Source organism: Pygocentrus nattereri, chromosome 4 (genome assembly GCF_015220715.1).
Source record: "Pygocentrus nattereri isolate fPygNat1 chromosome 4, fPygNat1.pri, whole genome shotgun sequence".
Classification (NCBI taxonomy): Eukaryota; Metazoa; Chordata; class Actinopteri; order Characiformes; family Serrasalmidae; genus Pygocentrus; species Pygocentrus nattereri.
In genome coordinates, this window is record NC_051214.1 from 26,516,607 (window position 1) to 26,529,347 (window position 12,741).

At 40.7% G+C, this 12,741-nt stretch overlaps 1 protein-coding gene across 3 annotated transcripts in view; it reads left to right on the forward strand.

Annotated features, from left to right (window-relative positions):
* Positions 1–12,727, forward strand: part of cracd (capping protein inhibiting regulator of actin dynamics) — a 43,241-nt gene extending 30,514 nt beyond the window's left edge. For 2 of the 3 annotated variants that reach the window (XM_017688181.2, XM_037537929.1), the window contains 8 exons: positions 4,908–5,076; positions 5,407–5,539; positions 5,760–5,921; positions 6,439–6,651; positions 6,756–9,132; positions 10,177–10,367; positions 10,493–10,649; positions 10,991–12,727. In XM_017688181.2, coding sequence (XP_017543670.1) covers positions 5,498–5,539; positions 5,760–5,921; positions 6,439–6,651; positions 6,756–9,132; positions 10,177–10,367; positions 10,493–10,649; positions 10,991–11,151 — 3,303 coding nt within the window. In that variant the 5' untranslated portion in view covers positions 4,908–5,076; positions 5,407–5,497 and the 3' untranslated portion in view covers positions 11,152–12,727. Of the gene's footprint in view, positions 1–2,258; positions 2,316–4,907; positions 5,077–5,406; positions 5,540–5,759; positions 5,922–6,438; positions 6,652–6,755; positions 9,133–10,176; positions 10,368–10,492; positions 10,650–10,990 lie in introns of those variants that run through there. The other variant, XM_037537930.1, reaches the window with a different exon arrangement.
* Positions 12,728–12,741: the final 14 nt, after the last annotated feature.

A 12,741-nucleotide genomic window follows, 5' to 3' on the forward strand; every position in this document is an offset into this window, starting at 1 on the left:
CACACACACACACACACACACACACACACACACATATATTCATGCACAAACAAACTGCTTACACACAAGTGCCCATGCGTGCATACAAACAGACACACACACACACACACTGGAGGCCCTCCTTTGGGGATCTACTGGAAAGGCAGCCACAACAAAAAATGGCAAAAAAAATTGTTAAACACTTTTTGGAAATATGCAAAAACATAAGGATCTCCCAGCTGCAGGAATTACACAGTTATTTTCAGAGGACAGTAAATCTATCCTACTATACATGCTGAACACTGACTACTTTAAGTTACATCTAAGTTTCTATAGTGTTGTCCCATGAAAAGATATAATAATATATTTGCAGATATGTGAGGGGTGTGCTCACTTTTGTGAGATGCTGTACATGTATGTATATATACAGTGGGGAAAAAAAGTATTTAGTCAGTCACCAATTGTGCAAGTTCTCCCACTTAAAAAGATGAGAGAGGCCTGTAATTGACATCATAGGTAGACCTCAACTATGAGAGACAAAATGAGGAAAATAAAATTCAGAAAATCACATTGTCTGATTTTTAAAGCATTTATTTGCAAATAATGGTGGAAAATAAGTATTTACTTATAAGTATCTACAAACAAGCAAGATTTCTGGCTGTCACAGACCTGCAACTTCTTCTTTAAGAGGCTCCTCTGTCCTCCACTCATTACCTGTATTAATGGCACCTGTTTGACCTCGTTATCTGTATAAATGACACCTGCCCACAACCTCAAACAGTCACACTCCAAACTCCACTATGGTGAAGACCAAAGAGCTGTCGAAGGACACCAGAAACAAGATTGTAGACCTGCACCAGGCTGGGAAGACTGAATCTGCAATAGGCAAGCAGCTTGGTGTGAAGAAATCTACTGTGGGAGCAATAATCAGAAAATGGAAGACATACAAGACCACTGCTAATTGCCCTCGATCAGGGGCTCTACACAAGATCTCAGCCTGTGGGGTCAAAATGATCACAAGAACGGTGAGCAGAAATCCCAGAACCACACGGGGGGACCTGCAGAAAGCTGGGACCAACGTTACAAAGGCTACTGTCAGTAACACATTACGCCGCCAGGGACCCAGATCTTGCAGTGCCAGACGTGTCCCCATGCTTAAGCCAGTACATATCCGGGCGCATCTGAAGTTTGCTAGAGAGCATTTGGATGTTCCGGAAGAGTATTGGGAGAATGTCATATGGTCAGATGAAACCAAAGTAGAACACTAGAAAGTGTTTGGAGGAGAGTGAATGCTGAGTTGCATCCAAAGAACACCATACCAACTGTGAAGCATGGGGGTGGCAACATCATGCTTTGGGGCTGTTTCTCTGCAAAGGGACCAGGACGACTGGTCTGTGTACATGAAAGAATAAATGGGGCCATGTATTGTGAGATTTTGAGTGCAAACCTCCTTCCATTAGCAAGGGCATTGAAGATGAAACGTGGCTGGGTCTTTCAGCATGACAACGATCCCAACACACTGCCAGGGCAACAAAGGAGTGTCTTCGTAAGAAGCCTTTCAAGGTCCTGGAGAGGCCTAGCCAGTCTCCAGATCTCAACCCCATAGAAAACCTTTGGAGGGAGTTGAAAGTCCGTGTTGCCCTCCGACAGCCCCAAAACATCACTGCTCTAGAGGAGATCTGCGTGGAGGAATGGGCCAACATACCAGCAACGGTGTGTGCCAACCTTGTAAAGACTTACAGAAAACGTTTGACCTCTGTCATTGCCATAAAAGGATATATAACAAAGTATTGAGATGAACTTTTGTTATTGACCAAATACTTATTTTCCACCATTATTTGCAAATAAATTCTTTAAAAATCAGACAATGTGATTTTCTGAATTTCTTTTCCTCATTTTGTCTCTCATAGTTGAGGTCTACCTATGACGTCAATTACAGGCCTCTCTCATCTTTTTAAGTGGAAGAACTTGCACAATTGGTGACTGACTAAATACTTTTTCCCCACTGTATATATATATATATATATATATATATATATATATATATATATATATATATATATTCCACCTCCCCTGAAAATTACACGTATACACACAAACTACTCACACACACATGCACATGTGCACATACAGCATTAGTATTTGGAACTGGTCTCTTATCTCTCCATCTCTTTGGTGTTTATGATTAAGCGTAACTGTCAAGTTCAGACTTACAGAAATACCCAATTACAAGTCAAAGGTCCTTCTCTTATCTTTAACATTAACACTAACAATCACACACGGTGACTTTCCAGTTCACTGAGCACATTTGGGAAGGAACAACTCTGTTACAGATGGTAGGTTTGATTTGCCTTAAATACTTTAAATAGTGCTTTTGCTGGAATGCAGTTTTGATATTAAACTTACACAAGCAATAATTTTACAGAACTAAATACAGTTCAAAAATCGAATCTGATTCTTAAGGGAAGGAAGTCAGGAACTCAGCCAAGGTCTGTCCTGGGTGAAAATGAAATTAACATTTGTAGCCATTAGGCTTTTAAAATATTTCTGTACTTGGGTGTTTCTGAAGTAGCCAGGTTGTAGTTGTAGCTGGGTGTTTCTGAAGTAACGGGGTTGTAGTTGTAGCTGGGTGTTTCTGAAGTAACTGGGTTGTAGTTGTAGTTGGGTGTTTCTGAAGTAACGGGGTTGTAGTTGTAGTTGGGTGTTTCTGAAGTAATGGGGTTGTAGTTGTAGTTGGGTGTTTCTGAAGTAACGGGGTTGTAGTTGGGTGTTTCTGAAGTAACAGGGTTGTAGTTGTAGCTGGGTGTTTCTGAAGTAACTGGGTTGTAGTTGTAGTTGGGTGTTTCTGAAGTAATGGGGTTGTAGTTGTAGTTGGGTGTTTCTGAAGTAACGGGGTTGTAGTTGGGTGTTTCTGAAGTAACAGGGTTGTAGTTGTATTTGGGTGTTTCTGAAGTAACGGGGTTGTAGTTGTAGTTGGGTGTTTCTGAAGTAACGGGGTTGTAGTTGGGTGTTTATGAAGTAACAGGGTTGTAGTTGTAGTTGGATATTTCTGAAGTAACCGGGTTGTAGTTGTAGTTGGGTGTTTCTGAAGTAACCGGGTTGTAGTTGTAGTTGGGTGTTTCTGAAGTAACGGGGTTGTAGTTGTAGTTGGGTGTTTCTGAAGTATCGGGGTTGTAGTTGTAGTTGGGTGTTTCTGAAGTAACAGGGTTGTAGTTGTAGTTGGGTGTTTCTGAAGTAACAGGGTTGTAGTTGTAGTTGGGTGTTTCTGAAGTAACGGGGTTGTAGTTGGGTGTTTATGAAGTAACAGGGTTGTAGTTGTAGTTGGATATTTCTGAAGTAACCGGGTTGTAGTTGTAGTTGGGTGTTTCTGAAGTAACCGGGTTGTAGTTGTAGTTGGGTGTTTCTTAAGTAACGGGGTTGTAGTTGTAGTTGGGTGTTTCTGAAGTATCGGGGTTGTAGTTGTAGTTGGGTGTTTCTGAAGTAACAGGGTTGTAGTTGTAGTTGGGTGTTTCTGAAGTAACAGGGTTGTAGTTGTAGTTGGGTGTTTCTGAAGTAACGGGGTTGTAGTTGGGTGTTTATGAAGTAACAGGGTTGTAGTTGTAGTTGGATATTTCTGAAGTAACCGGGTTGTAGTTGTAGTTGGGTGTTTCTGAAGTAACCGGGTTGTAGTTGTAGTTGGGTGTTTCTGAAGTAACGGGGTTGTAGTTGTAGTTGGGTGTTTCTGAAGTATCGGGGTTGTAGTTGTAGTTGGGTGTTTCTGAAGTAACAGGGTTGTAGTTGTAGTTGGGTGTTTCTGAAGTAACGGGGTTGTAGTTGGGTGTTTATGAAGTAACAGGGTTGTAGTTGTAGTTGGATATTTCTGAAGTAACCGGGTTGTAGTTGTAGTTGGGTGTTTCTGAAGTAACCGGGTTGTAGTTGTAGTTGGGTGTTTCTTAAGTAACGGGGTTGTAGTTGTAGTTGGGTGTTTCTGAAGTATCGGGGTTGTAGTTGTAGTTGGGTGTTTCTGAAGTAACAGGGTTGTAGTTGTACTTGGGTGTTTCTGAAATAATCTCAAGAAATAAGTGTATTTGCTCAGTTAATACATTGCATAGCTTTTTTTTTTTTTTTTTTTTTTTTTTTGACACTAATAAATAATTGATTCCTGTGAGCAAGCGAATTAGATATGGCCTCAGAAGACCTGCAGGACTGTTCTCTTTCATACTAGCCTGCATCCGTTCCCTAACCCTAAATGACTGGTGCAGAAACATGGTTCCATTCATAATTTAATATGCCTACACAAATAGCCAGCACATCACACCACTGCTTGTACTGCTCTTCAAATTCAAAATGATCACAATAACAAGTTGTCATTATGTGTGCTTAATAATATGTTTATTGAAGTAAAAGCATAGTTAAAATACAGCTACTTTGCTGAATACAGTAACTTGAGGAGGCTTCTCTTCATGATTTTGTGCTTAGTTGACTATGTCTTCTCAAGCTGAGGCATTTTAGTGTTGCTCTTGCGGAGAGTTGTCACACCACAAGAAAACATGGTTTGCCTTGTCTTTACAGCTTTTCGAGGATTGTATAATATTGTCCTTTATGAAGTTTCTGTCAGAAGAAAGATGCAAGTTTTTTGATGATGGTACAGATTCCATCATTTATGAACCAGCCTGTATGTAGTGTAACTATTCTCTCTCTAAGTCTCATCTCTGATCAGTACATCTAGTGAGTGATGTGCTTCTCTGTCTAAATGGAATGCATAATTTTCTCTATGAGATAAAGGGGAGGGTATGTCAGCATTCAGTGAAAGAAACTAGTGTGCATGTATTGTTAAGTACCTGTACAACAGTATTTACACATTAACACATGTTCACAATTAAAACATGGCGTTGTTTAACAAGGGTAGGTAAATTATCAGGTGTTAATATCTTTGTTCCCTCCTGCAGACCGGCGACGGCAGGGCAAATTCCAGCCATTCCGACGCTTGTTTGGGAAGAAGAGGAGGAGGGAAACAGAGCGAACTTTTGAGGAAGCAGAGCTCAAACCTAGCCATTCCACTGGTGATGTGTGCAATGGAGGGGTTTCAGGTCATGAAGAGATCAATCAGCATTTGAGGTGATTTACTCTGTTCACTATAGTAGAAAATGTACCCTAAGCAGATTTAGATTCTATGAACTAGAATTAAACCACTGAATGAAAACAGTAAAATGTAGTACTACTTTGACATTGGACTTTTTAAAAATAATGATCTTGAATAGTTTTTTTGCCCTTTACCACTCACTTAATATGGTATCTCTAAAATGGTCAAAATTCAGTTGAAATCTAGGAATATGTGCCATAACTATTCCTGTCAATACAAGTTGATGCATCTGTTTTATAATTTGCTTCCCAATAAAATATGAAAGGGTAAATAGTTACCTAACAAGTGTTGTTGTGTGAATGCAGGGAGTTAAATCCCCTGGGGTCTCGCGCTTTTTCACACGAGAGCGTCTTTATCCCTGAGGATTCTGTAGAGAAGCTGTGCTCGGAGCAGACCATGTCTCAGGAGAACGTCTCGGACAAAGTTAGGAACCTACAAGTGAGTGTAAATTATACGTCTATTCATGCACAGTTTAATTACAAGATATTTATTTTCTCACACTCAGAAAAAGAGAAGTGATTTGTATAACAAGACTTGGGAATAATAGCAACAACAGACACAAATAGGAAAATAATAGTAAAAAAGCTCTATGTGATGCCATTTACATTTACCTTGCCTGTAACTGAACCCTTCATCCTGATATTTTCTATCTACACAGAGACAGATAGCACACAATATAAAGTTTGGCCAGAAGCCCCCGTCACTACGGAAAAGTGAGGGAGATGAAGGTAGCTCAGACGAAGAGGAAATACCAAGAAGTCCGCTCCGAGTCCTGGCACAGGTGGAGACGGAACCACAGGAAGCCGAAGCCTGGGAAAAGGTAAGAACAAAATCCTTAAAGATCTGTAGACTGTCATTATCAGCATACCCCACCCTAGTATTGAACTCCTCCCAAACAGAGGCAACTGTTCTTCTTTCTGTCAAAACTATAAAATTAAGCCTGAATATCATTAGTCTGGACAAGTTTGGATATCATTGCTTTGTTTGGAACAAAACCTCAGATCTCTAAAATGGTAACCTTATAGGGGAAGGAAAAGAAAACATTCTTAACATTTAATGGCAATTAATGGAACAAAAGTTTGGACTGTTTCTTTTAGTCTATTTACCAAGAGATGTTGAAACAATATTAAGAGCACCTGGTGTTTTCAAATTATTGGAAAAAATTAACTCTACAAAAATACAAAATACAAAGTCCAAAAATTTGCATGGTATAAGATACCGTATGATGGACATTTCACCATAACTGTTCTTTTTCTTTAACTTTAGACTCTCTTTATAGACCTTTTTTGAATGTTAAGCATTTCTTTATCTATTGCTTTCCTCCATTTTATAAACAGGTTTCCTCTATTACCCATGATGTGGCCCAACACAAGACTCCTGTAAAATCCCCTCGCACCAAACGTCCACCTCCCCCTGGCACGATTGAGTCAATTAACCTGGATGCTGTTCCACAGTCAGGTCCACGCTTAGACAACACTGCCGCCAAACATAAACTATCCGTAAAACCCAAAAACCAGCGAGTCTCTCGCAAGCACCGTAGGTTCACACAGGTAAAAAATAAAATGGTCTTTTCACATCGATTTGGGGCCACTAGGATTGTTGGGAACTTTTTTTTGTTTCACAATGACAAAAAATAACATCTTATGTATTTTAGGAGCTTCTAGAGGAAGATCTTGTGGCAGTACTGCTGGAAGAGCCCGATGTGCAGAAAGCTGTAGATGAATCAGGTGTCTGGGGAGAAGAGTATGCAAGAAGTTATGGAGCAAGAGATGTCCATGAGCTTCCAGAAAAATCCAAGAAGCAGAGACTTCAGGAAGAGGAACAAGAACGCCTTGATCTTCAGAGGAGGCATGAGCAAGAGGAAGAGAGAAGGAGGGAGGAAGAGAGGAGAACTGAGGAACTGAGGCTGGAAGAAGAGAGAATTCGCAAGTTACAAGAACAAGAACGCTTGCGACGGGAAGAAGAGGAGAGAAAACAGTGGGAGGAAGAAAGGAGAAGGAAGGAAGAAGAAGAAAGAAGAAGGAGGGAGGAGGAGCAACGTTTGAGAGAGGAGGAAGAGAAGAAGAGATGTGAGGAAGAAGAAAGAAAGAAGAGAGAAGAAGAGGTGAGAAGGAGAGCAGAGGAAGAAAGAAGGCAGCAGGAACTTGAAGCAGAGCGCCTTCGCATTGAGGAGGAAAAGAGAAAGAAAGAGGAAGAGGAGAGAAGGAGGAAGGAGGAGGAGGCAGAAAAACAAAGGCTTCAGGAGTTAGAAGAGCAGTGGCGTAGAGAAGAGGAAGAGTGTCTTCTTGAGGAACAAAGAAGGAGACAAGCAGAAGAGGCTGAAAAGAAAAGATTGACAGAAGAACAGAAAAAGAAGGAAGAGGAGGATAGAAAGAGACAGCAAGAGGAAGAGAGAGCTGCTGAAGAACAGGTCAGAGCTTCTGATCCAGAGTGGAAGAGAAAAGCAGAGGAGCTGCGATGGAGGGAGATGGAAGAGAGGCAAAGACCCTTCACTTTCAAAGTATCTTCAGGAGAGAAGCAAATCCTCTTCCAAAAGGTCAACCTTACCCCAGTGACTCCGTTACCTGGTCAGCAAGGTGACACAGCTGATGAAACCAAGGAAGGCACTCCAGGAGGTGCTGATTCACCAACTTTATCGTCATCCCTGTATGTTCCTCACACTGCCATCTTAGTAACTGGTGCGCAGCTTTGTGGAACTGCAGTAAATCTCGATCAGATAAAGGATTCGGCCTGTAAGTCTCTCCTTGGTCTGTCTGAGGACAAAAAAGCCATGGGCACTCCACCAATGAAGACCAAGACATCACCTGATCGCAAATCTGGGAAAACAAAGTCATTGAATGAATCTTCGTTGTCTGCAGATCAGTCCAGTGCTGCTGTTCTTGCAGAATGGGCCAGTATTCGATCCAAGATTTTCAAAGGTGCTGAAGACGGAAAATACCAGGAATACCCAGATCAGAACCGCAAGCAGGTGCAAAGTCGAACAACAAGTGAGGACCTGAATCAACCCCCTTTCTCTCATGCCAATCTCAGGAAGACTATGTCAGCAAGCGCCAAATTTTCCATCACTCCAGCCAGAAAGAAGTTTGCTGACTCCAACAGGAATTCTGAGGTCTTCATTCAAGATGACCAAGAAATAGAGAAGGCTGAATCACATTATAATGATTCAACACCCAGCCAGCCTCTCCACTCACCTTCCTCTGCTGCCAAGGCTCAAATCAAGGGAGGAAAGGCAGTCCGCATCTCAGACAGTGCTGAAGAATGCAAGTTTGCCAAAGACCTCCCTTCCTTCTTGGTTCCAAGTCCACCACATGGTTCCCCCAAATCCCTGAGATCTGAAACCATGTCCACCAACCAATTAAAGGCTGGGGTCACGGACACAAGTGACGATGGAGATCAGAGAGACCAAAGTGGCGACGATAGGCCCTCACCATTTGGGATCAAGCTTAGAAGGACCAATTACTCGCTTCGCTTCCATAGTGAGCAATCCTCTGAGAAGAGGAAGAAAAGGTACAGTGCAGGTGATAGTTTTGAAGGGGTCCCAGTGCCCCTTACTTCCACTGACCAAGAATCAGACTCCTCTGCATTCTCTGAGAAGACCAGTCCTAAGTCTCCACTCCGCGAAACTGATGGAATCAAACTTCAGGCAATCTCCAGTGTAGAGTCACGGTCCAAGACCAGCAGAAATACTTTGAACTCCATATGTAATGAACGTGACAAGCTAGTCAAGCCCCCACTTTATCAGAAACCTGCCACAAGTCCAAGATCATCCGAAGGTGCCACACCTCCACCATCTCCACTACCTAAACCTGGGAGAAGGACTTCTGGGGATACGCCTTCTCAGAGGACAGAAGGGCCAGAATTGGCAGCTGCTGAAGAGTCCAGTGATCATAAAGAGGACTCCTCTGAATCTGTGCAGAGCCAGAGAAATGGTCAGGGGGACGATGAGCCAAAAGAGAAAAAGTCTTTCTTTCCTTCCATCAGCATCCCATGGAGGGAAAAAACAGACCGGAAGACTGAACTCATCAGAAGAGGTTGGTGGAAAATTAGTTTGTCATGAGAATCCTTTATGATATTGGTGCACTTATGTTTAACTTCCAAATTATCGTTATGCAACACAAAACTATGCTAACTAGTGATGCACCAAAATGAAAACTTAAAAAAAAAAAAAAAATTCACGACACCTACAGCTGAAATTTACAAAATCCAGTGTTCTTGACAACAGTTGGTCATCCAAATCCAAAGCAATAGATTTCTTTATTATTTAATATTGTGCGTATAATTATACTGTACTTATTAATTTCATTTTGTTAAATTATTGTTTAATTTTGTGAAATTATTTATTTAAAAAGTCCTCATATAGTGTTAGCTAGCGGCATCTTTCCTCTTTGCATTGTTTTGCTGTATTCTATGCAAAAAAAGCAGGATGTTCTGCTTTCAAGTAATATCAAACCTGTAGTGGAGATATTCTTGAGTGTTGTATCCCCTTTTAATACTTGACCTGAACAGAGATTATAAATTGCTTGCAGAAAGTAGAAAATAGCTCATCATGGCTGATGTGTTCACTCTCCTGCTGTTAACCGTTGAAATGTGTCTGCTGACCACCATAGAAGAGTGAATGAAGTGTTTTTAATCTATTTCTTATTTTCATTGTCATTAAAATGATTTCTAAAGTGTTTAGGTTTTGTTGTAGTTATATTTAATCTTTTTCTCAAATATTAAACAGGCCTACAACAAATAAGCAAAAAAAATGCAATCCATTTTTCTCATTATGAAATGCTCTGAAATTTTGGCCACCAAAATATTTCTGGTCAAAAAACGAAAGGGCCATTTTTGGCTGGTCATTTTCTGAGGCTGAAATTCCAGTGCATTTTAGAAAGTTAAAAACAGGACAAAATTTCATTATCCCTTTAATATAACCATCCATCTAGTACATACCAGTAAAAACGCATTATACAGATAAACAACAAGCAGAAGTGTATAATCTCACCTACACCAGTCAACATTAAGTTTATGAAAACATTGCTCTGTGTGTCTGTTTCATATATGTATTTGTACTGTCCTTCTGTCCACTACAGAAAAGCCTTCTCTTCAGAGCAGGCATTCCCTGGACAGCTCACGAGCACAGGAGAAGGAGGCAGGACCGCTATGGATCACGCTGGCCTTGCAGAAACAGAAAGGTTTCAGAGAACAGCAACAGAGCAGGGAGGAAAGGCGGAACCAGAGAGAGGCTAAGCTGGCAGAGAAACAAGCCAGGGACAGAGAAAGTGTATGTAAAATAACAGTGACAAACAGATCAATTCTACTTGCAGTCCATGTACCTAATCTACAGCATGAGAATTCGCAGTGATTTATTCTGGAAAAGGAAATATCTAAGAGTTATCTGTCTTACAGGTTGGACTAGTCAGTCCTACAGAGGGTAAAGGGAATGGAAACTCCAGTCCTCCTAAACCACAGACTCCAGAGGAGAACAAGAGACCAGACACTTTACTGGCCCGCTTTGAACGTCGTGACTTAAAGAAAGCAAACACCCTTCCCAGCTCTGTCACAGGTAGCCTAATTATTTATTAGGCTACAATTTATCATTACAGTTTATCATAGAAATTGTGCTCTACATTTTGTGTAAATTTCATTTTGTAGATTATTTTAACTTAGAAAATACACAAACATGTTACTCGACTATGAGTGTTCACACTTTTGCATACTGCAAATCTCAGGCACAGCCATATTTTATTACCCATAATTATCCTTAAAGTACCTAAGGATAAACTATTTATGTTTACCTATAAAAATAATAGATAAAGAAGGTCGTTTTGTTGTAAACAGTGGATTCCTGTTGTCTTCTTCTTGACAAAAGTAGTACTTAATTTCCCTGCTTTTTATCCTTTCCAGTTGAGATAGCAGACTCTACACCATCACCTCCGGCAGCAAAGGACATAACAAAGCGCTTCCCACCAGGTGACACACCACAGGTTTCCACTGAACCAGCTTGGCTTGCCCTCGCCAAGCGTAAAGCCAAAGCGTGGAGCGACTGCCCGCAGATCATCAAGTGACATTTCCCCCCTGACTTCAAGAAAAGAGCAGTCAAGCTCCCAGTCCTCTTCATCATTCAATAGGCATCACATCTCACCCATGACCCTTCACAAAGGCAAAAATCCATTCACAAACCTTTACCTCAGCCATTGTCAATGCACAGAATGGGTAGCAAGATGCATGCGTTTCCAGAAAATGTACATTTTTTTTAATAGCAGGTGCAATGGTCTACAGCCATAGTGATGCAACTTTGCCTGTATTCATAGTGTGGATTCTATCTGATTCTGGATCTAAGAGATAGACATCATGAAATAAGGAATCTTCTTCCAAAGTCATTCCTTGCCCTTGATCTTCTTCAAACATGAAACATATTTTGCACTCAGATATATCTTTTAAATCAATCAAAAGCCCAGCAGACCGGTAGATAGCAAATCACTTGTGTGAACACACAGCGCATGCCTAGTAGACAAATACATGTTACTAAATGAAATGGTTTGCATGTAATATGTTTGAGACATATTACACATTGATCTTTGGGGAATTATTTTGTGAGGTGACACAAGGGCTAAAATTTAGTAGGTGACACCATAAACTTATGTATTACACACAGGAACATCAGAACCGGCTACTGTTTTTTTTTGTTTGTTTGTTTTTATGATACTGGTCCAGAAGACATTCATACAAATTCAATAGAATTTGTCTTAACATCACGTCTAATATGAGCAAGGCTAAATCTCCTTTTTTCTTGACTTTGATATCTTGGCAAAGTGCAAAGATTTTCACTGTGTCCGTGACAACTGTGACCGCTGTCATTTACAATGTTGTTGAAAATCACCTTGACTATGACTTAGAGTCACTGTGTTTACTTATGTATATAACTAACATAGAATCTGTCATTAGTGGTGTTTCCATTGCACCACCACGTTTAAGTCAATGCACTGAAAACCATGCTATTGGTTAATGAACGATCTGCTTCTTACACAGTGTTTATTGCCTCCAGTCTCCCTGGGAATCATTCCCCGGAAACACAGACTGCCTGCTTGCTGTAATATAAACACCGTTATCCTGTCGTAGCGTGTGCTAGCTGTTCTTGTACCGCAAATCAAGGAAATCCGAAAATTGGAAAGACAATGGGAGATCAGCGCTTTACAGAAACCGCCATTAGGCGGAGTGTAACTAATGACAGCTCTGCAGAGGAAAGATTACCCTTTCATTATTCTGCACTTTTCTCATAACTCACAACAGCTTTCGAGTAACAAGAAGCCTTGATCTCCCAGCGAAATTCCCACCTCCACTACTTGCGTAACATTTTGTATGTATGTAATGTATGTAGGTATGTATGTATGTACAGAGGTGAAATGAATTGGACTGTGTCCCTTTGGAGACCCCTGAACTGCAGACGCTTCGTCACTTTGTTTTTAATTTGGTCGTGTGCAATAGTGTAGCGTAAACAGTGTTGTATGTAACATGAAATAAAAGCAGTTTGTTGGTAATTGCACTTTTTTCCCCCCACTTAGAGGTACTCATAAGAAAATTCTTAAAGTAACGAAAATGTTATGAATTATGTAGAAAAACATTAAAAGGTGGATATTTGAACTGCTTGTAAAGAC